The sequence below is a fragment of the Trichosurus vulpecula genome, chromosome 9, assembly GCF_011100635.1.
Source record: "Trichosurus vulpecula isolate mTriVul1 chromosome 9, mTriVul1.pri, whole genome shotgun sequence".
Lineage (NCBI taxonomy): Eukaryota > Metazoa > Chordata > Mammalia > Diprotodontia > Phalangeridae > Trichosurus > Trichosurus vulpecula.
In genome coordinates this window covers 48,331,652-48,359,470 of record NC_050581.1, presented here as the reverse complement: position 1 = coordinate 48,359,470, position 27,819 = coordinate 48,331,652, and the positions used below count along the sequence as shown (strand labels likewise).

Genomic DNA, 27,819 nt, shown 5'->3' with positions numbered 1-27,819 from the left:
TAGGTCCAGTTCCTGTCCCTCATCCCATTCACTGATGGCACCTGGGAACGAGTAGTCTTTGTTCATTTGAAGATTCCCTTTGTATTTTGTCACATGGAAATACATTATAAACAGCTGTATCAGAAGCAGGTTTTTTTTTTTTGGAAGAAGAGAAATCAAAATGTAGATGGAATATATATTACATTTCAGATGGCACAAAACTGAGAGAGACTCAACGCATTGGATGACAGGATCAGGATATAAAGAGATCTTGACAAGCCAGAATCTTGAGCTGACACTAAGATGACATTTAATAGTAACAAATTTAGAATCTTACAGTTGGGCTTAAAAAAATTATTTCACTAGTACAATGTGGAGGAGACAAGCTATGCAGTAGAGTTTTAGTGGACTCTTAAGTTCAATATAAGTCAGTTGTATGATTTAGCAGACATGATCTAGAAGCATTTCCTTATACAAAGTAGAGTATGAAAGAGGATCGTTTATGAAACCAGGAATTTTCCATTCTCCTTGCTATTTAAAAACTGTAATAAATTCAGTATGTTACATTCAAAGGTGTCCCATTTGTCCATACTTCTGTTCAGAATGTCTTCTTTTTAGTGAGTCCATGCTGCCTCTTTGTGATCACTGCTAACCCATTCTCTTAATAAGACCTCCTAGAATTTCAAGCAATCAGAGTCAAGGTTGCTGCTTTCAATCCTTGCAGACTCCAGCTCTTCAGTGGGGACATTTGCCCTTCACCAAGGGCAAATTTATGGCTGCTAGGGAATTTTTGTCCCTGTTTTTCTTAAATAACTTATGTTAGCCTTGGGTGTTTTTTTTTTTAATTTCTAATCACTCGCATTGGCCTTTGCATAGAAAACAAACAAAGATTTGTGATAATAACAAAATTTGTGATAGTAATAATAAGATAAGACAGTGATGCCTTCTCTTCGCATTGACCTGTCTATCCTGAATAGTGATATGAAAATAATCCACTGTAGTCCTTGAGGTGGGTCATCTCTCATTATTTGATGGGCATTGTGTTGGGACCTAGGTAAGAGAGAAAACTTGGGTAAGATATCCTGTACCCTCAAGAAGACTATTATCCATAGAGAAACAAATCATTTGTACAAATAGCTATAACAGAAAACACATGATAAATATATGAATGCTACAAGTAAAATGTTGGGTAGCATAATAGGGTAGCATAATAGAAAGAAGAAATTCAAAATGCTGAAATCAGAGGACTCAGGCTCTCTTCTTGCCGTGTACCTGTGCTAGCTACATGATCATAGGCAAGTCACTTAACTTTCAGCTTCAACTTTCTCATCTATAAACTGGAGGTAATAATAATTGCGCTTTACATCATAGGATTGTTATGAGGAAAACACTGTAACTTAAAGTGTTATATACGTGTGAATTATTATTGTGAAGGTCATCACCAGCTGGGGAGACTAGGGAAAACTTCTTGGAAAAAATGGCATTTGAGTTGGTCTGTATAGAATGGGTAGGGATTTTTAATTGGATAAGGGTGAGAGTGTTCCACACTTAGGAAGAGTAAAGAGAGTAGAGAATGTGGAAGGGAGTAATAGAAGTTGGAATGAGAATGACACTGACTTATAATGGTCCATGAATGCCAGGATAAGGAGCTTGGATTTTATGCAGTGGGCAATGGGGAAAAATAAGGTAGAAGAAGGATTAGACTTATTTTGTTTTGTTCCAGAGAATAGAATTAAGAACAGCAAGTGGAAGTTAAGAGAAGGGCAGATTTTTGCTTAATAAAAGGGAAAACTTCCTTATAATTAGAGCTGCTCAAAAGTAGAGTAGGCTGCCGTATGTCTCACATCACTGAAGTTCATTAAGTGGACTTTAAGCTAGATATTGTAAAAGGAATTCCCATTCAGGTAACATTTGGACTAGCCGACCTCTGAGGTTTCCTCGAAGTCTAAGATTCAGTAATTTGCTAGAGATCTAGTGAAGGGTATGGGGCAAAGGAGAGACACTATGATCTGATCTGTGTGTAAAGATTACTATTAAGGCTTGTGGAAAATGGCTTTGGCTTGGGAAAGGGGACTGGAGGTAGGAAGACCAGTTAGTAGGATGTTGTAGTAGTAGAAGGAAGTAATAGTGAGCCTCTGTACCAGCGGAGAAAGAGATCTCTTCAAGAGCTCCTATGGAGATGGAATTGACAGGATTTAGTAATTGATTATGTATAAAAAGAATTAAAGATAACACTAAAAATAACACTAAATGTGATAGACCTAGCGAATGGTTATATTACTGGCACTTTCTAAATGACTTCATTGCAATATTCCTTACATAAGTATTGGGTCATATGGTTAGTGTCTTTTCTGTGACTAACATTTTATCTTTAAAAAATAAAACTGAATATGGATGGTAAATCCACCAATGTAACCCAGTTAAAAACTTTTTTTGCAACGAAAAGAAACATTTGACAGTACAGACGTCAAAAAAAGTCAAACTGTTTAATTCTTTACTTTCCTGCTAATATCCTGCTTGAAACACTGTTTTCTTTAAGAATGTTTTGTGTTAGTGTTATTGGAATAGAATTATGCACAAAAAGACACGTCATCTCATTTGTAGGATTTGTTGTTTGCTTTTGCTTTATTTCGAGTCTTAGAATAGGGCTCTGGTTAGGTGTGTTTTTTCTTTGAGACAGCAGAAGGTCATTTCTACTTAACTTTCTGGATTTTTATTCCACATTCTTACCACCATCACAGCTCTCTTAATGAGATGGTCTCTCTTTCAGATGGATTTTTTGTCATGAGACAATTTAAACATAAAAGCAGTGATAATAAAAACTGAATGTTAGCTTAGGACTTCCAGTAAATAACAATAGATTAAAGGCAACATCAAAATGAATATACAGCAGTGAAAAGGGTTGAATGGAATAAGAGAGCTTTGCCAGTTATGATTCAGTAGGGTGACATAATGAATTCTGGTTCATGGCCATAATAAAAAATCTGTCCTTTCATTCCTTTGTTGTGTCTCCTAAAAGCAGTGGCTGATGGCAGAAACCTTCTCTACACAAACCAGCCTGGTGGTCTTTGGAACTATTACATTTCTATTTTAAGGCAGCCTCCTACCCAACCTGCTCCCCACCCCCGTACAACACACAAATACTACCTAAGGGAAGAGAAATCTGTTTTCTTGTATTGATGTTACTGGGAAAGGTTGAGAGAAATGAGGAAAGCAGATAGACACCAAAATACAGTGGAATTTTTATTTTTCAGAGATCTAGAAAAATATTATTTCAGAGCATAAATTATACATATTTCCAAATGGGAAGAAAGCTTAATGTAGTCCAAACATATCTCATGTATGAATTTCCTCTACAATATTCCTCATAGCTGCTTAGCTAACCTTTGTTTAAAAAACTTCCAAAATTGGGAGTTATATTATTATGACACTAATGACAATACTAATAGCTCCCATTTATGTAGTGCCTTAAAGTTTGCAAAGCTTTACCTACGTTGTCTAATTTCATCATCACAACAGTCCTGTGAGGTAGACGTTATTATCTTATTTTCCCAGATGAGGAAGCAAGCTTGGAAAAGTTCAGTTACTTGCCCAAGATCACATATCTAGTACTTACATGACGCCATGCTGCTTCTCACTACTGCTCAAGGCCATCCTTTCTAGTTTTGAGCAACTCATAATTCAGTGTGGCTAAAAGCCCACCATGGATTCGATTCTGAAGTAGGCTATTTTTAAACTATGAATGGCAGCCTAACTGAAGATGTGCTCTTGAGTGTTACTTGTTCGGTTTTCCCCCACATTTATTCGTATCTACTGTCTAATCTGGCAAGTGGTATTTTGAACTTGCTTAATGATTTTTTTGAGGGGTGGAGGAGGAGATTTTTGTAGACTTTTCTGTCCAGGAATCCATTTCAGTCCATTGTCATAAAATTTGAGGTTCACCCCTAGTGTAGGGGCTACATTTCTGCCTCCAGAATCACTGTTGGTGGGAGGGAATCCAAGAATAAGAAAGTCTGTTTAATTACCAGTAACTGAGATTAGCTGATTAGGAAACCTCCCACAGAGTAAAACTGCCTTCATTTCTTTAAATTAGTCTCTTTTCACCCATGATGTTTGTGGTAATAGAGGTGAGACAAAATGTACACTGAACTTATTTTTTCAGGTCAGTATCTGACAGATGTAGATAGAGGGAAAGACCTGCCATGCCAGATGGTTGGAAGATTTCAGCAATTTCCTCTCTTCTCTCTAACCCCTCTAACACTGACCCCTCTCATTCATTCACCTACTCTCTTCTCCTACCCTCCCGTCTCTCCCCCAGCCCTAGTCATAGGAAGTATATGAAATACAAGATTACATCTGCAAAATTTGGCAGCAAACTTTTATTAAGTGCCTGTCATGTATTTGGCACTGATGCCAGTTTCAAAAGATAAAAATATTGCCCTGCAAAGAAGCTAAATTCCCTTGCAGTTGGCCCTGTCTTTCTGTATTTGGAAATCACTAGTCTTCATCACTGTTGAGGATATAAAAGAATTAAGACATTGTTCCTGAACATCCAGATCTGGAGACATATAGTAGCCACAGAACAAATGATGGTTATGACATATGCTAGATATAGTATGGTTTTTTACATAGATGGCATAGACTTATTTATTGGAAATATTCAACTGTCTTGTCAAAAATCAATATTGTAGTTAGTGGGAGCAATAGAATTTTAAACATTTTAAAAAGTCTTTTTGATTTCCGAGTACATATAAAAGCCTAAGGAAGGGAGAAGCTATAATTTGGGGATATTATCTTTCTCTTCCTTCTCTTTTTTTTTCCTGAATATTTGACTGTCTCAGGCTTTTTATCGATCTAAAAGCTTTTCCAGTTACTGTTTCTAAAATAAATTTAAAATTTTTTTTTGCAAGTATGAGAGATTTAGTACCAAATAAAGGTTTTCCTTTTCATTTAAATGTAAACATTATTACAGCCTTTTGGCTTTTGAGAATTGTGGCTCCAGTTCAGCATTTGCCATTCACCTGTGGACCAAACTTCACTGAAATTACTGAAAATTACATAAGGTGTCATTTGAAAGTTTTATGCAAGTTTATTTTGTTTTAGGGTACTGTACTGAACTATACTTCAACTTTTAACTTGGTACCCTTTAGAAGTCTGTGACATTTGATGAATATCTATAAATTCTTTTAAAAGGGTATTATGAAACAGAAAGACAAATATAAAATGCCTAGCAGTCAGTTATAGTGGTCACAACTTTTGAATTAATATTTCTGTTTTCCTCTTCCTACTCCTTCATTTTTAGATTTTATCTGTTTTGGGGTTGGTACCCTCCATTACAGAAGGTAGCATTATCAGTTTCAGAAAGGTCAGAATAACCACTGAAATTAAATCGTTTTCTTCCTGCGATAAGAAACCTTCTCTATATGTTCCTTGTGTAAAAAAAAAAATGACAAGGAAGGGGAAGGAAAGAGAAATATTGAACATGTACAAGTACATGGAAATATTTACCTAAATTTGTGTCTTTTAGTATGTTTTATGGCCTGCCACTGAATTCCAGAGAAAACCAACAACCCATGTTCTATGTGACCTCTTCTTTAAAGTCATATGTTTGATTAAAGGACCATAAAGTTAGGTGATGAATTTAGGAATAAGGTGCTGTTTTCTTTTTCAAAACTTACTCTTTCAAAAAGAAAGAGTAAAATATAATGTTACAGAAATCTCTAGATAACAGAATAAAAATTTTAATCAAAACTATTTTTTAGGTTTTTTCCAAATGAATAAAATACAACCAGGATACAACATCAGTATTTTTCCATTGTAGTATGAGTAATCATGTTTAAAAGTGATGTATTCTAAACCAGATGAATTTTCATTGGAATACAGTTTTTTGAAGAATAGATTTTTATTGTTGTATGTGACAGGAGTTATTAAATGTATTTGGAAGGTATGTGTCAAAAATGTCATCTCCTTGGAATTATTTAACAACTTAAGTTCACTGTTGGAAGAAATTCAATAAAATAAGATATATTGTTATGGTTAATATGTCAATATGTTTGTTGCATTTACTTAGAATCCAGACAATAAGCTGTTTGATGCAATTTTCAGCTCTTTTGTCAAGTTTCTTAGGAAACGTCCAGTTCTCAAAGAACAATATTTCAAATGTTCCAAGCAGTGACATTTCTCCCTTCCCTCACTTTTGTTCTATCCTTCCCCCTCCAGTTTTAAGATTTAAATAGCTATTTACTTAAGTGTTTCATTGGCACAAAAACAATGAATTTTTAGTGTTATGGTTTTCCACTGTAAGTACTTCCTCCCTGCCCTCCAGATCCTGTGTTGACTGAAATTCATATCCAGAATTTGTTGAAGCTGTATATTTCTAATAATGAAGATATGATCCTTTGTGCGATGGTATCTACAGTTTAGTTACAATATAGTTAACTTTGTATTTACTGGTTTTTCTTAAGTGAGCAAATCTCTTGATAAAAACATCTTTTTCTATGTTTTATGTTATTTTATTTGTTTTCATTTTAGGAATTGATCCAGAGAAATTAGATAGAATTCAGCTTCCAGTGCAGACTGAATTTGAGAAGACCTTCTATAACCACTTACTTGCTGAAAGACTCATCAGGATAATGAACTATGCTGCTCAGATTGGTAAGTGTATCTTAAATGAAACACTAGTAATTCCTAAAATGAGTTTGTCAGCCAACATTGGTACAAGGGCAGGACCGTAAAGTCATTTTTTTTCCTAGTCCTGACTTTTCTGTTATTCACCTAAGCAAATAATATTTTCTTATTCTGCCTCAGTTTGCTCATCTGTAAAATAAAGCATCTGAGAAAATATAAGGTACACCCTCAAGAAAAAAAAGAAGTGGCATGGTTTAATGGAAAGAACACCAGCCTAGGAGTCAGATGACTTGTGTTCATGTCCTGGCCCTTACGTTTACTAGCTTGTGACCTTGGACAAGTCACTTAATCTTTCCAGTCCTCAGTTGCCTAATCTGGAATATCTGCATTCCTCTTTTATCCCCTTTTATCTGATAGCAACTACTTTTTATAAAGTTGTGAAGGTCAAATGAGATAATGAATGTGAAAGCACTCAGTAAATTGTAAAATGTCATAAGTGTAAGGTATAATCACAGTTATTTATTTAGTAAAATACTCCCAGTATTTTTAATGGCTTTTGTCTATTGCTATCACCGTTAGCTGGGAAAACATAACTTTGTCTGTTTTTTGGTGATGGGCTTTTTTTTGTTACTATTATAAAGTTTATTTTAGCTTCCATTGAAAGGGATAAGTATTCAGTGGCAGATTCTTGTTGTAGTTTTTAAACCAACCAAAATGCTTCACAAAAATCATGTGTGGATATTAAATAAGTACAAATGAAATATAGGCCATTATCCCTACAAATGGGGATATGGTAATCCAATGCAAGAAATTTTATATACAGGATTGTCACTTAGAGTGGAGTTTGGAACTTTTAGAGCAGAAGAGAATGGAGAACAGAGAACTTGAGGGAAACTCAAGCTGAGATAGGAAGCAGTAGGATAACAGGGGATAGTTAGAGGAAACTAAAGGAAAAGGAAACAGCCTCATTTATGTTACTCTTTATTTATTCCCCTCACAATACCTTGCATATACTAAGCATTCAGTGAATACTTGTGGAATGAACAAGTGGAAGACTGAGTAGCAGAGGAGAGGCTGATTCAGGGGCTTAGGCTGTGGCAAGAAAAGTTTCAAGCAAAAACTGAGGAGTATACCTAGGGCTCAGGAGTTTGCTTCCCTAGTGTCAAAATGGACTGACGTTACTAGTTCCACTTGTATTGTATGGGAAGAAAGAACTAGTTGCAACTAGTAAGGAATGATTCTTAAGGATCATTTCTCCATAGAAAAGAAGATAAGGGGCATGAAATGGGAAATAAAAGACTTGATAATATTTTAAACCAAGTCAAGGTACTGAGTAACTGCTTACCTCTAATTAACCAATTCTAGTTATAGAGTCTCCAAAATTCTCTTGTAGTAAAGTAAAATAGTTGTGTGTATTTTAAAACATCTGATGACTTGTGCTGTGCTACAGTGTATAACAGAGGTGTCAAACTGTAGTTGGGAAATGTTTAACAAGATAAAAATGTAATACACCATAGACAATGTTGATTTGTGCTTTTCTGAATCAATATGCTGCCTGCAGGGATCCTTTCTATTTGAGTTTGACACCACTGGTGTACACTATGCAGAAGGGAAACTAAAATTGAAAGACCATGAATCCCAAGAGCATGGTTGTTGAAAAAAAATCCCTTTTATCAGAAGAAAGTTACCTTGTAAGTAACAGCAATCGAACTTTTGCCAGGAAGCTCAGTTTGTTGACTTCCCCAAGGGCACATTACATCAGACTTGCCCTTTCTTCTTGCTTAGTAGTCCAGTTGTAGATGTACTGCAATAGGATGATATTCTCTCTCTTTTGATACCTCCCTGGATGAGTTCAGCACAATAGGCTGCTGTGTGGCAGCACTCATTGAGGTGGAGTGGAGCAGCGACAAGAGAGCAGGGTTTTGACCTTGGTCTTGGCTTTGGCATTAACGTATTTCCTTGACCCTGGGCAAGTCACTACTTCTTGGAGCCTCAGTTTCTTCATCTGTAAAAATGAGAAAGATGGACTAGTTTATTTCTGAAGTCTCTTACACCTACGAAATTCTGATTTTTATGACTGACTACTGACTCTTTTTTCTGTGTTATAAGATAACTTATAGGTATTTAGATTTGCCCTCTCTTTCCATTGAATTCTGGTAACTTGGATGACTTTTTTAAAAGTCTATTGAACAATTAAGATTTTTGTGGAATATTAGTGGGAAAAGAAATGACCTTCCGTTCAAGTGAGCTAAGTAAGGCTTTGAAGCTCTATACTAAGTCATCTCTTGTTTTCTATAGATGGAAAAATCAGACTGGCTACTTTGGAACTTAGCTGCTTGTTACTAAAGCAGCAAGTCATGACAAACAATGGCAGCATTATAAAGGATGTTCACCTTGCCTGCCTTGAGGTAAGGGCCTGTCTTCTATAGAGGGGTGAGCTTTCCAACCAACATTGTAACCCACCTCATTCAGTGGACAGTGTTAGCAAAGAGAAGCAGGATCTTAAATTCCTTCTCAAGAAATATAGGTTCTTTTTTGAATCTAAAATGTACTTTAAAAACATTTCATTTTATAACTAGATACTGCTATTTTTTCCAGCAATTATTTGATTCCCATGTTTATCTTAAGATTTTTTAATTCTGTTTTCTGAACTTTTTCCCATATAAGGTTTGATTCTTCTGTGTTTTTCCTGTATTTAATAGGGTGCAAGAGAGGAAAGTGTTCACCTTGTGAGGCATTTTTATAAGGTAAGTATATACATATATGTACATATACATAATATATGACACTTAATTGATTCCTCAGACATTTAAACTTAGGCAGTAGATTTTCAAGTAAAAAGAGTATGAAGAATGATCCAGAAGGGGTGAGGCCAGTATGGTGGGGTAAGGCAGGGAACTGCCTGAGTTCTTCCAAATTTCCCTCTAAGCAACCTTGAAATAACATATCCACATGAAATCTGGAACTGCAAAACCAAGAAAAGAACAGAGTAAAACAGTTTTCCAGTCTAAAGCAACTTAGGAGGTAGCCAGGAAAAGTCTGTCTCACTGGGGTGAGAGTAGAGCACAGACCAAGCCCTGGCAAGTCAGCTCCATGCCTTGGGGGCAACTGAATTGGTGGCAGCAGCTTTTGAAGCTCTCAGTCCACAGATGGTAAGGTAGGGTGGGGCCAGACAGTTGGTCAGAAGGAGATACAGAAGACCCTTTCCTGGCATGGGGTTCAGGATTCTGTTGCATTGCCCCTCCTTAGTTCTGAGTCACAGTACCAGGGCAAGGAGGAGGTGCAGGAACCACAGTCATAGTTACAGGGTAGAAAAGAATGCTTGTGGTCGTTCACAGACTAGAGCATAGGCCAGGAGAGCAGTGACAACACCTTTCCTTAGAGCATACTACCTTTGAAGTACTGAAAACTTAAAGACTTCCCCCCAGAACTAGCTCTGAAAATGGCAACCTGGAAAACTCAAAGCTTGGACAGTGCTTCCTTCACCCCGGGTGCAAAGCCCAACTTCAATATATAGTTAAAAGTCAAGAAAGAGGCTAGAAAAATGAGCAAACAACAACAACAAAAACAAGAACCTGACCATAAATTACTGTGGTGACAGGGAAGATCAAAACACAAACTCAGAAGAAGACAACAGTCAGTTGCTATATCCACAGCCTCAAAGAAGCCTCAAGCCCAAAAGGAGTTCCTAGAAAAGCTCAAAAAGTATTTAAAAAGGCAAGTAAGAGAGGTAGAGGAAAAATTGAGAAAAGGAATGCAAATGATGCAAAAAAATCATGAAGAGTCAATGGCTTGGTAAAGGAGGCACCAAAAAACTGAAGAAAATAACACCTTAAAAAACAAAATAGGCCAAATAGTAAAAGGGGCACAAAAGAGCCACTGAATAGAACAACTCCTTAAAAAGCAGAGTTGGCCAAATGGGAAAAAATAAGTACAAAAATTCACTAAAGAGAATAACTCTTTAAAAAGCAAAATTGGCCAAATGGAAAAGGAGATATAAAAGCTCACTGAAGAGCTTTCCTTAAAAATTAGAATTGGGCAAGTGGAAACGAATGACTTCATGAGAAATCAAGAATAAAGCAACATCACAAGACTGAAAAAATAGAAGAAAATGTGAAATATCTCATCAGAAAAACAACTGACCCGAAAACTAGATTGAGGAGAGAGAATTTAAGAACTATTGGACTACCTGAAAGCTATGATCAAAAAAAGAGCGTGGACCTTATCTTTCAAGAATTATCAAGGAAAACTGCCCTGATATTCTAGAATCAGAGGGTAAAAGAAATTGAAAGAATCTACTAGTTACCTCCTAAAAGAGATTCCAAAATGAAAACTCCTAGGAATATTCTAGCCAAATTCCAGAGCTTCCGGGTCAAGAACAAAATATTTCAAGAAGCATCCAGAAAGAAGCAAGTCAAATATCATAAAACCACAGTTAGAATAACACAAGATTTAGCAGATACCACATTTAAAGTATTGGAGGGTTTGGAATATGACATTCTGGAGGGCAAAGAACCTGGGATTACAACCAAGAAGCACCTACCCATCAAAACTAAACAAAATCCTTCAGTGTAAAAAATGGACATTTATTGAAATAGAGGACTTTCAAGCATTCCTGGTGAAAAGACCATAGCTGAATAGAAAATTTGTCTTTCAAATATAAGACTCCAGAGAAACATAAAAAGGTAAACAGCAAAGTGAAATCCTAAGGGATTAATAAGGTCAAACTGTTTACATTCCTACCTGGGAAAATGATACTTGTAACTCTGAAGAACTTTAGTATTGTTAGGGCAGTTAAAAGAATTATACATAGATAGAGATTATGGGTGGCAGTTGACTGATGGGATAATATCTAAAAAAATAAAATTAAGTGGTGAGAAAGATGGATGACTACAATGGGATGACATCCAAAACAAAATTAAGGGGTGAGAAAGAGGTGTGCATTTGGAGAAGGGGGGAGAGAGAGGTAGAATAAGGTAAATTATCTCACATAAAAGAGAGTTGAAAGCTTTACAGTGGAAGGGAAGATGGGGGGGCGGAGTGGAGTGGTGGGTAACACTTGGACCTTAATTGTCATTGGAATTGGCTCAAAGGGGAAACAACACACACACTCAGTTGTCTCTCTCTTACCCTATGGGGAAGTAGGAGGGTAAAAAGGGGTTAAGAAAGAAGTAGGATGGAACCGATAGAAGGGAAGGCAGATTGGGGGAGGTGGTGGTCAGAAGCAAGATGCTTGAGGAAGGCCAGGGTGAAAGGAGAGAGAGAGAAGGACTGACAGGAAAAATAGCATGGAGGGAAATACACAGTGATTATAATTGTGAATAAATTTCTACATCAAGTTTTTCTGGCAAAGGCCTCATTTCTCAAATATATGGGGAACTGAGTCATATTTATGAGAGTACAAATCATTCCCCCATTGATAAATGGTCAAAGGATGTGAATAGGCAATTTTCAGATGAAGAAATCAAAGCTATTGATTAGAAAAATGCAATTAAACAACTCTGAGGTACCACTTCACACCTATCAGATTGGCTAATATGACAGAAAACAAAAATAACAAATATTGGAGGGGATGTGGGGAAATTGGGACTCTAAAGCACTGTTGGTAGAATTGTGAACTGATCCAACCACTCTGGAAAGCAATTTAGAACTATGTCCAAAAGGCCATAAAACTCAGCATACCCTTTGATCCTGCAGTACCACTACTAGTTCTGTATCCCAAAGAGATTTAAAAAAAAGAAAAAGAAAAAGGACCTATATGTACAAAAATACTTAGAGCAGCTCTTTTTGTGGTGGCAGAGTTGGAAATTGAGGAGATTGGTTGGAGGAGCTTGTATGTTTAGCCCACAAAAGAGGAAACATAGGGGCAACATGCCTACTTGCAGGTATTAAGAGACAGCCAATTGGAAAAGGGATTAATCTTGTTCAGTTTAGCCCACCAGGCAAGCTAGGAGTGATGATTGGAAGTTGTTAAGAGACAACTTAGGCTTGATAGCACTTCCAACAATTATAGCCATCCAAAAGTGGAATGTGCTGCCTAGGGAGATGATAAATTCTCCTTCATTAGAGCTCTTAAAGCAGGAACTGAGTGACTACTCACTAGATAGTTGGAACAGAGAATTTTTGTTGTATTAGACGGACTCCAAGGTCCCATCCAGCTTTTTTGTTTTATTTTTTCCCTGAAAGGCAATGAAGACAGTATATTTTGTTAGAGCACATTCAGCACCATCTTCTAACCCTTCTGTAGTTTAAAAAGTCTAGCAATATGGGAATTCCTATTCAGAATGATGATCTTGAAGAATTATGAATTCTAAAGTACCTTCTGAATCATCTTAAGAAAGATTTAGATCTAAGCAAGATCTAAAATAATGTTTATCATTTTAATATCGTATTAGAATTCTTTAACGATTGGTAAACCATATATGGTCAAGTAGTGACTCTCAGCTAACCAAAATATCCCATTCCTCAACCATTATGAATAAACAAGGAGTTTACTATGTTTAGTTTGGCAAATTTTAGAATCAGCATCTTTTGAAAACATTTGAATATTAACTTTATTGGAATTATTTGTAGTATTTATTTTTATACTAACCATTTACACAAAAGAAAGGATTTAACACTGTTTTCCTTTCCCTTTCCATTCTTCCCACACCAACCTAAAATCACTTAAAAGATAGTTCAGTCCTGTCACCTTAGAGTAATTAACATGAATGCCTCATTTCTGCTTTAGTTTTGCTTGAAGGATTTTAAAAATTGTTGACTGGTGAAATGTGAGATTTCATATATCATTTAATTATATGTGTGTGTGTGCGTGCGTGTGTGTGTGTGTTAGTTCCTGATGATTTACGAGAACTTGGTAATGAAAAACAGATGGCTTAACAGCCATGAACTGGGGTTTATAATACTTTTCTTGTTTATGGAAAAAAATGAATAATCTTGCCCTTTTTCTTTTAAGGGAGAAGAAATTTTTTTGGATATGTTTGAAGATGAATATAGGAGCATGACAGTAAGTGACTAGTCAAAGTAACCAACTGTTGTTAGGATACTGGCCGATTTCCTCTGAAGTTTAGCAGTTGTGTAACTAAAAGAGAACCTTGTTTAAATTGTACTTTCTTACAGAGTGTTAAAGATTAGTAGAGGAATTTAGTTCTCTTTTTGTTAACCCTGTAAGAAATTTAATTTACCTTTTTACCATTTGCTCTTGGTGCTGCTGATGTTGCAGATTATATCCTATTACTGAGAGTAGGTTTTTACAAGTAGGACTGCCAGAAATGCTCATGGTAAATAAATGCATTTTTTTCCCAAACATGCCAAGAGCATGGTGGTTCTTGGGCCTACTATCTTACCTCTGGACGCATGTCCTACTTCTTGACATTCCCTCCCTTATCTGCTATTTTTGAAACCTTGTGTGCTGGAAACTTGTATCTAACTTCAAACTTCACTGATTGGTACAAGTGATAGCACTTAGCCTGTTACATTAAAGGTGGAAAACACATACCTGAGAGAAACCCCATCCCTCCCTAGAGAACATCTGCCTCTCCTCAGCATTTCTGACCTTCCCTAGTACTTGGAGTGATAAGAGGAAAAATGGTTAAGAGCCATGGACCTTTTTTGGGCAGGGAGTGAATGGGGAGTGTTGGGGGAAGGGGGGCGGCGCAGAGCATAGACCATCTTGGATTTCTTTCCCTTGCTTTGCCCTCAGAGTACTGTCCAGCTTCTGGATGCACCCTTCTCTCACTACTTACTCCAGTCTGTCCCCCCCCTCCAAATTTTTGATCCATCTTCCTTATTCCCTTGAGTGTTTCCATTAAGTCACATAGCCTTTTTTTTTTTTTTTACTACTTAAACATTCCAAATAAAAGACTTATTGCTCTGCATTTCTGTCTTGTGCGATTCTTCAGAGAAGTCCCTTTAGGTTCCAAAAGCATTCCACCTCTCCAACTGTATTGACTGTGTATTTATAGGTATCAGTGTTATTGTTGCATCATTATTCACAGTACCCCTCTACAGCAGTTTTGAGTGCTGCCTCACACATTTTCATAGAGCTATTTTGAGAAAAAGTGCAAATTAACATAACTCATTTTCTAAAATGCCTTCTATGAGCTTCTCTGGAGATGCAACAGTTTGTTCCATGTCATCTTAATAGAGATGTATATGTTTGTCTATTTCTGCTCACAGTTTTTATCGGTGGTCCCAATTAGCTCACTGTTCCTTCTAATCCCTTAGAGGAATCTTACTGTTATATCCTGGCCATTAATCAAAGTGAAGTGTATTTAGTGGTTATTTGCCATTTATCTTACCCTATGACAATTTCTTCTCTAATGAAATTCTACCAACCTGTTTTACTTTTTGAAAACTTGAGGCTTATTCTTCTGATGAACATTTAAATGCTACTATAATTATGGATTGTCTGCTCTTAGGTGAATTCCAGTAGACTTCAGTCTTTCCTGCACTGAATCAACTATTTATATATAAATGTGTGTGTGTGTGTGTGTGTGTATATATATATATATATATATATATGTATATATATATGTATATTTATATATAAATTTATATACAAACTGTTTGCTCAGTTTAGTGATAAGTTTTTTGGGGATACAGTGGAGATATGGCCTCTTAAGAAGATGACTTTCAGATCTGTACATCCAGTCCTTATGACTTCTCTGAGCTCCAGTCCTGCATTTTCATCTGTGTGCTAGACATATCCACCTGAATGTCCTGCCAACACATCTCAAACTCATGGTCAAGCTGAGCGTATCTTCTCTCCTAACTTCCCTGTTTCTATTCATATTATTTCTTCCCATCACATAGCTCAAAACTTTGGGGTTGCTTTGGAATGATCTTCCCTTTTCCTCACCCCAGCATGTGAACTAGTCAGTCATTTGTCAGATTCTATGAATTCTTCCTCCAAAGTATCTGTTGCATCTGCCTCTTCTCTACTCAATCCGCCACCATTTCTAACCCTAAATCAAGCCTTTATTTTTTCCTCTTCTAAAATATTGTAATAATCTTTGAACTGGTTTCCATGCCTCCAGTATCTCACCTCCAATCCATTTCATGTTACATAGTCTCCAAATTGATCTTTATGATTTGAGCTATTTTGCATCTCCGTTTCCTGGGTTGCTATGACTAAAAAATTCATCACTGAATGCCCAGCCTACTGGTGATGAGCTTTTCCATTCTTGGCTCGGTTGGTCTTTGGAAAGCTGAAATAGTCTCATATTAGGACTGTACTCAAAGCCTCTTTAGTTTGGTAAAACCTGCCAGAGGCTTCATTCTTCTGTCATAACCTTTGACAACTGGGGTTATCCCTTTATCATGATGAAACCTCCGAATAGGACAGTCAGTGTGTACCATTGCTATCCTTGTAATGTCAAAGGAAATTGATGAAGGTCTCTAACATACAGGGAAATTTAGAGGACTAAATAAGAGCTACTCATAAGATCAGTAGGCATCTAAAAATAGACAGGTTATGATCAGCATTGTTGGGGCAAAAACCCACATCAGTGAGGTCACAGAGTCATCTGAGTATAATGCATGGGTTTGACTATCACTCTTCTGATTCAAAACAAAACAACTCTGGCAGCTTCTCCTTGCCTGTATGACAGAATACAGACTCTACAGCTGGACACTGGGATTCTTTGCAATCTGACTTCCACTTACCTGACTTGCCCTGAACCATATTATTCTTTATGCACTTTACCTATCGGATGGGCTACTAGCCAAGCTGGGCTCCTAGTTCTTCACCTGAGTCATTCTGCATACTCCAGATACTAACCCCTATATGTGGAAAGTTCTCCAACCACATAACCATCTATTACAGTCCTTATAATGAAACGCCCACTTCAGATTCTCACTTTTCCATGAAGCTGTCCCTTTAACTGAAAGTGATCCCTTACTCCTCAGATTTTCTTATGACATTTTGTTTGAATTTCTCCCTTCCTTTTATCATGTTCTACCTGTTATCATATTTATTTGCATGTTATACCTGACTTCTTTCAGATTGTAAGCTTCTTAAAGACAGGAACTTTATCTTTGTATTTCCTTATGTAGCACAGTGCTTTACAAACTGTAGTAAAAGCTCTTAATCAAATGTGTTTCAAATTGAAAATTTTAATCTGACCATGCCCTGCAGTTTTTTTGGTAGTCAGCTTTATGGTAATTTTGAACCTCAGAAGAAAGCCTCACCAGGGAAATTAAAAAAAAAACAAAAAACTTCTGAGTTTGGGAGGGGAAGGATGGAGGGAATAAGAATTTGTTAAGCACCTACTATGTGCCAGGCACTGTGCTATATGTCTCACAAATATTGTTTCATTTGATCCTCACAACAGGCCTGGGAGATAGGTGCTGTCATTGTGCCCCCTTATACAGTTGAGAAAAATGGGGCAGAAGTTAAGTGACTTGCCTAGGGTCACACAGCTAGGAAGTATCTGAGACTGTATTTGAACTAAGATGTCTTCCTGACTCCAACCCAGCACTCTACCCACTGCATGACACAGCTCCAAAATAATTGCCCTGAAGCCCCAACACTAAGCCAAGTATTTTACCTTAAACCCCTAACTCAGAACCTTGTTATTTAGAATGCAGAACTCCTGTTTACCAGGCAGCTTTTGATGAGCTTGCTTATCTGGTTTTTCCAGCCCATGGCTAATTAGAATTGAGTGGAATTAGGAGGATGTAGGAAAGGAGGGTCACAGTATTTTCTAGAGGCAGTCAGTGATAGCAGAAGAAGGGCTAGCCGACATTCTGACATTTAGGGAAGATTCAAGGGAAAAACTAAAAGCAGAACTGTGTTACTGCACAGTATAGTAATAGTTTTCAGGATGATAACCCCAAGTCATTGAAAGTTAAATTGTGCTTCGTAATGTGTTCTTAAAAGAAGGCAGGGAATGTACAATATATTTTATATAAATTTCCATTAAAAACATTAGCATATGTGGAACTCCCTAGGCTCCTAATGATGCTGGGAAAATTGTGTTGATGCAGATTTTTTTTTAGTGGACCCTACCCTCAAGTAACCTAGAGTCTGTTTGGGCAGCAGTTAAACCCTAATTGTATGGTGCTAAATTCAGTAAGGATTCAGAGAAAGGCGAGCCCTGGGTGGGTTTAAATTGTTGTCAAAGGCTTCATGGAGAGGACAGGCTTGAGGAGGACCTTGAAGGTTGGATAGGGTTTGAATAGAGAGAAGGAAAAGGGCAGTTTAGGTTAGGAGAATGACATGGGAGAGTCAAAGGGGGTTAAGGTAAGCTTCTGGAAAAGATGGAACTTTTTTCTGACTGTCATAATGGGGAGTGCTAAAGGGTAAGATTTCATGTGTTTGTGTGGGGAGCATGGGTAAATTGCAAGTAGCCAATAGATTCTCTTTGCAATTGAATATAGCATGAGGAACTGTTTTTTAGTAGTTTACTCTTTATTGAGCTGGATCAAGGCATCATATTTACTGAATTTTGGTTTAATCTGAAGATGTTTAATTTGTATTGTTTAATATAGTAAGGTCCATATGATCTGCCAAGTGCCTCCTGCTTCCACGTTTAACTTGAATTTCTCCTTAATAGATTAAGCCCATGAATGTGGAATATTTAATGATGGATGCCTCTATCTTGCTACCTCCAACTGGAACACCTCTGACTGGGATTGACTTTGTAAAGCGATTACCATGTGGTGATGTGGAAAGAACTCGGAGAGTGAGTATACTTTAATTTTTCTCCCTAAAATTCAGTTACACAGAGTAGCTTTTGAGTATTAGGTGAAAAAGTACTCCATCACAGTAAAATATCTGTTCTAGGCAGCTAGGTGTTGCTGTGGATAGAGTGCTGTGCTGGGAAGATCCGAGTTCAAATATGACCTCAGATACTTGCTAACTGTGAGACCCTAGACAAGTCACCTAACCTCCATCGGCTTCAGTTTCTTCAATTGTAAAATGCCACCTAACTCATATGGTTGTTTTGAGGTTGTTTAAAGCCCTTAGCACAGTAAAAGGCACATAGTTGGTGCCTAATAAATGCTTGTTCCCTCCAGTTCCCTAACATTTGTTGTGATACTGTGAGAACATACCACAAATTACCCATCAGGCAATCTAAACTTTCTGGAGAATGATTAAATTGTTTATACATTCAGATTTGAATTCATTTCCTTTGGCACTGGGTATTAATTAAAAGAAGAGTTGACTTGGCCAATCTAGAATAAAGCAGAGAGAACTGAACACTGTGGGAAATAAGGGGTAGTTGAGTACCCAGTGTCAAATAAAGTACAAATGAACTCCATACTCCTTGATGATTTGTTGGTAAGAAATCTATTTTGTCTTGGTTTAAGCACAGTCATATATCATTGTGATTCATGCTTGTCTGCTGGAGAAAATGTGTAAGAAAGATTAATTCCTAGAACACTCTATAAAGTGTTCTTTCCTTATCAGTACTTACTCTAAAGCATTTCGTTTAGGAAACTGTCTCTGTACTGTTCACGGTATTTTATCTTACTTTGTAAGATTCTGGTTTCTTTTCTTAGAAAGCACTCAAATCTTTTCCTAGAAAATCATTCCATGGAGGCAATTAATATTAATGGATGCTTTAGAGAAATTCATTGAAGTAAGCACCTATTATCAAGGTGCATATTTCTTTGAACTTAAGCCATATATATAACCATAGAGCCATTGGTGGTTTACTCACTGTTTTCTAAAAGGTAATAGCCCTTTCCTAAGTATTCAAGAAAAAAAAAGCTGTTGCTATCCTCATCCTTTCTTTCTCATCATGTGGAGCAAAGTATTTCCTAATTTTCCCTACTCCTATAATTCTGTTATCTACTATTTCTGTAAAATGTGGAAGTAACATTAAAAATATTTTTCTTGCTGTATCTACCTTCACTATTGTCTAACCAAACCCACAGACCTCAACATAGGATCCAGCCCTTTTAAGAACTTCTCCCTGTGTACATGTCTCTTTGATACACTTTGAATGAGCCCTTTAGAGGTCTGCAGTGTATAAAAAATTACCTGGTAGGATTTATTTCATTTTAATCAGACATCAGTTCAGGTGAGACAGAATCCATTTGGCATTGAATGACTGCATTTCAATGACTTAGTGATTTTTCTTATTTTACTCACTGAACATTTTATTGAAATTAGGCGGGGCTGACTTTAAACTTTGTTGTTTCTTCCCAGCCTTAACATCTAATAGATAGGGAAGTAATAGGAAGATATTATGGCCTTTACAAAAAGTTACCTTGTGTAGTAGAATCACCTGCTTTGGACCAGAAAGATTCAAGAAATGATGGGCATTTAGGAATGCTACTCTGTGTTAAACTCTTTGAAACTTCCTTTTGTTTATACTCAACAAGTTTCTCCTCAACATTTGCCCAAACATCCTTTGATTAATAAGATCCTTTACTGGAGGGCTCAGGCAGAATTGGACCGTATTCCTGCCAATGCTTCCTTCTCCCTACCCAGGGGTCATGGGCCAGGCCCCCTCCGGTGTACACCCAGAGCAGACTTTCACACTACTACAGTCCTTCTGGTAAGATATTGGACATTCTTCTCTGCCTTGACACTGTACCTTCCATCCTATAAGGCCTTCCCATTTGTCCTGCTGCTATACCCTAGAGGACCCCAGGCATTATCATCTGATCTGCTGATGCACCCCAAGAACCACAGAGTTTTGCTTTCTGCCCTGCAGTGAACCTCTTATGTATTTCCCCAATAAGAATGTGAGCCAGAGGTGTTGATTTTATATTTCAAGCACTTAGCACGGTGTTTGACATATAATAAATGTTTAACAGGTGCTTTTTCATTCATTCACTCATTCATTCATTCATTCATTCATTCAAAACACAGCATATTAACATAACTTAGGAGTCTGGTAGTTCATCTTTATCACTTGGCCATTTACTGAATAACCCCAATGTATTTGACTATGAAAAGAAGCAGTTGTTTTTGTTGGATAGGTTTTTGTATCAGATCCCATGGGGGAGTGAAGAGGCAACCCTAGTGTTGGAGTGAATAGCGGAGGGAGAGTGGAGAGGAGGAGGAAAGGTTGGGATTTCCCATGTATTCAGGAAAATAGACATTGAAGTTACCTAATATCTAAGTGCCTCCTGTTGTGGTGTTCTGAAGAACACCATTAGATCAGCAGTTCCCTCAGCTTGAGAGTTCTCATCATTTGTAAGTTCCTCAAAGGTCCATGCTTCCTATTTCTTTTGTGTCCTCACAACTTTCTTTCTGAGGATGGAATGCCCAGTAGATGATTGATTTTTAGCAGTGCTCTTATATCAAGTACCTAGAGAGTTACCATAAGCTTTGGGGTTCCTTTACATCACCATTTGGGGGAGCTCTGAAGTATTTAAAAGGTCACAATCTGTTCCTATAGCAGGAAGGACTCTTAAGTGAAATGCAGTAGGGTGATTGTGGTTGTGCATTGATTTTTTAAAATTTTTATTTTTTATGCTGAAGTTGAACTCCAAAACAATATCATTTCCATATATACAGCAGAGAACAAAAAAAGAGGATTGTGTATGAAACTTGGTCTCCATTTCATACTCCTTGCTCTTTAAAAAAAAAGCCTATAATAATTTCCAAGTTACTTTCTTTTTTCTTTCTTTTTTTGGTGAGGCAGTCAGGGTTAAGTGACTTGCCCAGGGTCACACAGCTAGTAAGTGTCAAGTATCTGAGGTCAAATTTGAACTCAGATCCTCCTGACTCCAGGGCCAATTGCTGCTCTATCCACTGAACCACCTAACTGCCCCTACATGTTACTTTCAGCACTGTCCTCCTTGTCTGTGCTTCCTTCTGAACTTTCTCCTGTTCTCTTCTTTACATTTTAAAAAATGTTTCGATGGTCCTTTTTTTGTTTTTTCATATTAGCATGGCTAAGCCTCCCCGTCCCCTTGTCCTGCCTAACTAAAAACATGAGGGGGAAAACCCTGTTAACAAATAGATATAATCAAACAAAACAAGTTCACACAGTTGCTGTGGTTCGCAACTGTATGTCTCTGTTCTTTGAATCCATCACCTTTCTTTCAAGCAGTGGCTAAGTGCTTCATCATAGGTCTCCTAGAGACTTTGGCTGGGGTTCTAAAGTCTTTCAGAGTTGTTTTTCCTTAGCATTGTCATTGTATAAGTTGTTTTTCTTTTGTTCACTTCACTGCATAAGTTCTCACTCCCTAGGATTCTTTGAAATGATCTTTTTTAATAATTCCTTATGGTGAAATAACACCCATTACATCTATACATCACATTGTGTTTAGCCATTCTTCAGCTGATAGTCATTCCCTTGGCTTCCAGCTCTTTCCTGTTTTTTCTTTCAGCATCTGGAAGTTGGTTCTCCTTGCAGCTATTCTCTATGGTGCTGTCTTCCATCTTAACTCCCCTCCGCCCCATCCTCACTTGTTTCTGTATTGACTTTGATGTATTTTTGCACTAACTGTGTGTACATGCCTGTGCACATACACACTTATGTATGTCTTGTGTGTTTTTGTTCAGCTCTCCTTTGTCTGGTTCAGAGAAGACCCAGGCTCCTCTGAGACTCATTTTCCCCACCCTTTCCTATGTATATGTATGCTATTCCTCTCAAGCTCTCACATGACACAGGTATTTCATGAAAAACACTGATGGTCATTTTATCAAAAATACTTGAAAGTCCTTTTTTACAGATAAATTGATCGAAGAATATGAACAATTCTCAAAATAAGAATTGCAAATTATTAACCACTATGTGAAAAAATGCTCCAAATCTCTATTAACAAGAGAAATACAAATTAAAAAAAATGCTTAGATTTTATCTTATACCCAGCAAATTGGCAAAGTTAAAAAAAAAAGTAGGAGTAGTCAGTATTGTAGAGATTATAGAAAGATAAGCATATGAATGCATTGCTGGTAGGTCTATGAATTTAGTACAGCCATTTTGGAAAACAATTTGGAATTATGCAGATAAAGAGGTGAAAATGTCCATAACCTTTGACCTAGTGATTCCACTACTAAACATATATCCCAAGGGGCCATTGATTTTTTTATAATTAGTCATTTTTTTTGAGATTTATTATTTCTCCTTCCCGTTATCTCCCAAATTGGACCCCCAAAAGACTGTCAAAACATAGTCTAGGAAGACAAATTTGTGTGTTGCCCAGGTCCAAAAATGTATCTCATTCTGCATTTTAGGTCCCTCACCTTGTTGCAGGAGGAAGGTGTCACTTTCAGTGTCACTTTCTCTGGACTTCTGGTTTATCGTTGCATTGATCAGAGTTCCAAAGTCTTTTCAAAGTTTTTGAAGAGGTCATTGATAAAAAGAAAGTCTCTGTATTCATGAAAATATTTATAGCAACATTTCTTATAGTAGCAAAGAACTGGAAACAAAGTAGATGGCTGTCCTTTGGGGAATATATAAACAAATTGAAAAACAGCAATGTAATAGAATGTTACTGTGCGATATATGGATTCCGTGAGGACCAACCCTGAGAGACTTCACTCTTCTCAGCAACACAAGTTGCAGGCACAACTCCAAAGAACTCACGATGGAGAATGCTATCTACATCCAGAGAAAGAACTATGAAGTTTGCATGCAGATTGAGGCACACTTCATGTTCGCCTTTTTCTCTTCTCTTTTGTTTTTGTTTTTTTTTTTTTGTTTTGGTTCTGTTTCTTCTTTCTTATGACTCATTCCATTGGTCATAATTCTTCTCCGCAACTTGACTAGTGTATAAATTAATTCAATGCGAAGTTATTCGTGGTAGTTATATGAGATTCCATGCCATCTTGGGGAGGGAGGGGAGAAAATCTGGAACTCAAAATTATGTAGAACCATCTGTTGTAAACTAAAAATAAAAAAAATTTAAAAAAAGTGTTACTGTGCAGTAAGAAAGAACAAAGATGAATACTGAGAAGCATGAAAACACTTACATGAACTGATAGAAAGGAAAGTAAGCAGAGTCAAGAAAACCATGCAAAAGAAAGAACAAACACCACAAAACAATTGAAGATAAATATTATAAGATTATAAAAAACAAACTTGGCCCCACAGAAGACAACTGTCCCTATTTCTTTGCAGAAGTCAGAAGTTCATTGATCTGGAATATTGCATATATTATCATCAGATTTTTTTATTGTTGTATCAATCAGTTTCGCTTTTTTTTTCCTTCTCTTTCAAAAATATTTGTTATATGATATGGCTGTCTGTGAAAGGGAAGTGAGAGGGGTAAGGGGGTATTTTAGGCTATATGAAAACAAAAGATAACAATAACAAAATTTTTTTAAAAGTCTTCTTTTGCATTAAAGATCCATTTTTTTTTCTCATGTAAGATTATACTCAACTTTGAAGGGTAAGTTGTTCTTGGTCACAAGCCCATATCTTTTGTCTTTTGGAACATTGTATTACAAGCTCTCCTTTTAGCTATGTTAAAGGCTGCCGTATCTTACTGATCTTGTCTGTTGGACTTTGGTGCTTGAACTGCTTCTTTCTGGATTCTTGCAGTATTTTTTCCTTTGATATGGGAGCTCTGGATTTTGACTGACATTTCTGAAACTTCCTTTTTGGGGACTCCTTCAGTGGATTCTTTCTGTCTTTACTGTGCTGCCTTGTTCTAACATTTCTTGCTATCTCATGAAGTCACTGATTTCTACTCTAATTGTCAGGGAGTTCATTACTTGGGTAAGGTTTACCACTTTCTCTTCTAAACTATTCTTCTTCCAATTCTTAGCCTCTATTTCATTTTTTTCAATCTCCATATTTCTTCCTTTTAAGTCTTTTGTTTTCAGTTTGAAGCAGTTCCTAGGTTGGATTTTGGCCATCTCTAGATCTATATTATAATACTTCATTGTAGTGTTTTTGTTTCCAGGCAGAAAACACCCTAATTGTTAGTGGGACTGTGAATTAGTACAACTATTTTGGAAAACAGTTTGGAATTATGCAGATTGAGAGGCAGAAATGTTCATAACCTTTTCTGCTACTAGGCCTAAACCCCAAGGAAGCCAGTTATTTTAATAATTAGTTAACTTCTCAGGCATTTATTATCTCTCCCTCCCACTCCAGACTTAGTTCCTGAACTGGGGCTTTGTGCAAGGCCCAGGCTTCCCCTCTGCTGCACTTTTGGTTGTGGTGGTTGGCTCTGCTTAGTCTTAGCCAGAGTGACTTGGATTTCTATGCTGACTGACCTCCACCTCCTGAAGGTTAGGCCCTTTGAGGGTCAGAGAATTGAATCTTCAGAGCCCTTTATGATATCTCACAACAGAGTGTTAGGAATCTTAGAGTTATGGGGTGTCTCTTCTAACCACTCCTGCCCAGCATTGGTTGCCACAGCTCCTAGTGGCTTCCATGGTCCTTGCTGTGAGTTTCTGATGCCTCTCGGGCTCTGAACTATAGCCTCCAGCACACAAGAGACCTGTGAGCTTCATCCATCCCTAGAATCATACTTTGAAATTACCAATTTTATTTCCCTAGGCCAACAATGACTTTACTGGAAGCCCTCTTTCTTATTGCCTTTGAGCTTCTGGCTGGCTTTTTGCGCAATTCTTAGGTGGAAGAAGTCATTTACTGTAGTTTATCATTGGATTTCTTCATCATTATTCAACCTATTGTGATTTTTGCTAAAGTAGGTATGGGACATCTTATTTACTTGTCTCTATTTGAGCAGCACCTAAATTCCACCTCAGAATTGTACAAAAAGCCAACCAGAAGCCCACAGGCAGTAAGAAAGAGGGCTGCTGATAAAATTAATGTTGGCCCAGAAAAGGAAATAATGGTCTCAGAGTGTGATTTTGGGGACAGATGTAGCCTGGAGAGCTGTGTGTCTAGAGGCAACAAGTCAGGAAGTAGGAGTTTGGCAAGATTGAGGCTCATGAACTGTTTTTTTATTGTTGTTTATTTAAGTAAGCATTTATTAAGTGCCTGCTATGTGCCAGCCACTCTGCTAAGCAGTGGGGATACAAAGGAAGATAAAAATAGTCCCTGCCCTCAAGGAGCTTACATTCTTTTTAAATTTTCATTTAAAAATTTTTTTGACTTCCAAATGCTCTCCCTTCCTCTTCCCCTCTCCCCACTCATTGAGAAGGCAAAAAATATGATATCAATTATACATATGAAGTCATGCAAAACATATTAGCCATGTTAGAAAAAAAAAGCAAGAAGAAAGAAGTAAAAAAGCAAGCCTCAACCTGCACTCAGAGTTCATCATTTCTCTCTCTGGAGGTGGATAGCGTTTTTTATCTTGGGTCCTTTGGAATTGTCATGGATTATTGTCTTGATCAGAGTGGCTAAGACTTTCACAGTTGGTCATCATTACAGTGCTAACGAGCTAAGTTTAGAAAAGTTTTGTTTTATTGTTTAAATGGCAAAATTAAATTATTGGAATATTTCCATAGTATTCCTCATTCTTTTTACTTTTCCAAGCCTTTTTAAAATATGGCAAACATTTCTAGTAAGTTAAAATCTCCTTGTAAATGTCAGGATGCCTTGGAATAACATGCTTTGAGTTAAGGCCAAAGGGAGTATATATGTTTAGGGCTTGATTGCAGACTTATTTTGTTTATTAGTGTTTGAATTTTTGTGGGGGGAGGGGTGTGTATTCAAAGGACATTGTGAATGGTTGTCAACTGTGGAAGTCTAGTTATATTTACTCAGAATTGCTGTAACTTTTAGAAAGTCAGCTATTTTAAAAGTTGTCAAGAGAGTTTTAAAAGCATTTGTCAACAGTTTAAGATTTTTTTTACATCTAGAAACAGAATCAGATTTTCTTCTCTGTATTTTTCTGCTAGATACTAAATTTTTTCTCACATTTTCTGCTAGATATTAGATGTAAAAACACTAATGGTTGATTTCAGATTTGTTGAGTATTTTAAAAGGATATTTTATTTAGAATAATGTTGCTATTGTTGAGATTTGACAATGACATTTTACCAGTCTCATTATGTCTGATCTTTGGGTAACATATCTTAGGTGTTCCTTATGCAACCTATTTAGGAAGGCCTCGTGGTAGAGAGGAAAGAGGGATGGGTTTGCAATCAGAGGGCCTTCGTATGCGTTCCAGCTCTGCTACTGCTTGAAGTGACCTTGGGCATGGCATTTAACCTCTCTAGGCTCTTAATTTCATTACCCATAAAATAAAAAAGGTTGGGCAGGGTGACCTTAAGAAGCCCCAGCAACAGTAAATCTGTGATGCTTTGGAAAAGAAGCAGTGGTTGGAGCTATCTAACTTCAATGAAATGTAAAGCTCCTGGAGGGGAAGGGCTGGGTTCTCTTCTGTTCTTGTCTCCACAGTGCCTAACACATAGTTGACACTTAGTAGATATATTATGATTATATACAAATACTTGTGATTAATATGGTAACTTGAGATTTAACCTTGAAGAAGGCAAGGAAGAATAGGATTTTACATGTAAGACAATACATTCCCTTCCTTTTGGTATAAAAATAATTTTTTAACATTAAAAGCTTTTTAAAAATCTTTCATCTCTTCCTTTCATCTCTCCCCTACCCCCATTGAAAAAAGACAGAAAGACAGATTCCTTGTAACAAATATTCATAATCAAGCAAAACCAATTCCTCCATTAGCCCTGCCAACAATACACGTCTCAGTCTGTACCCAGAGTCCATTGCCTCTCTGTCAGGAGGTGGTGGCGCGTTTCATTGCGAGTCCTTTAGAGTTTCGGTTGATCATTGATCTGAGCTCTTAAGTCTTTCAGAGTTATTTCTCTTCACAGTGCTGTATAAATCGTGATCCTGTAAATTGTTCTCTTGATTCTGCTCACTTCACTCTGTATCAGTTGATATAAGTCTTCCCAGGTTTCTCTAAAACTGTCCCCTTCATTTTCTCATAGCGCACTGGCATTCTGTCACATTCACATGCCGTAATTTGTTCGGTCGTTCCTTGGTTGATGGATACTCTTCTTATTGGCCCCGTTCCTGAGTTCAGATCTGGCCAAAGACACTAGCTGTGTGACCCTGGGCAAGTCATTTAACCCTATTTGCCTTGGTTTCCTCATCTCTAAAAGGAGCTGGAGAAGGAAACATCAAATCACTCCAGTATCTTTGCCAAGAAAGCCCCAAGTGGGGTCGCAAAGAACTGAAACAACTGAACAACAACAACAAAGCCCCTTATTTTCCAGTTCTTGGCCATCACAAAAAGAGTTGATGCAAATATTTTTTATACATATAAATGTTTATCCTCTTTCTTTTGTCCCATTGACATGCAAACCTAGTAGTAGTCAAAGGATATCCCAGTTCAGTGAAGTTG

The 27,819-nt window shown here is 37.1% G+C and overlaps 1 protein-coding gene across 3 annotated transcripts in view; it reads left to right on the top strand.

Moving 5' to 3' along the window:
- The window catches only part of CLEC16A (C-type lectin domain containing 16A), a 234,537-nt gene that overhangs the window by 74,773 nt on the left and 131,945 nt on the right, over window positions 1-27,819 (top strand). For all 3 annotated transcript variants that reach the window (XM_036739004.1, XM_036739005.1, XM_036739003.1), the window contains exons 13-17: window positions 6,511-6,633; window positions 8,905-9,014; window positions 9,309-9,353; window positions 13,562-13,612; window positions 18,165-18,293. In XM_036739004.1, the coding sequence (XP_036594899.1) occupies window positions 6,511-6,633; window positions 8,905-9,014; window positions 9,309-9,353; window positions 13,562-13,612; window positions 18,165-18,293 (458 nt within the window). The remainder of the gene's footprint in view (window positions 1-6,510; window positions 6,634-8,904; window positions 9,015-9,308; window positions 9,354-13,561; window positions 13,613-18,164; window positions 18,294-27,819) is intronic.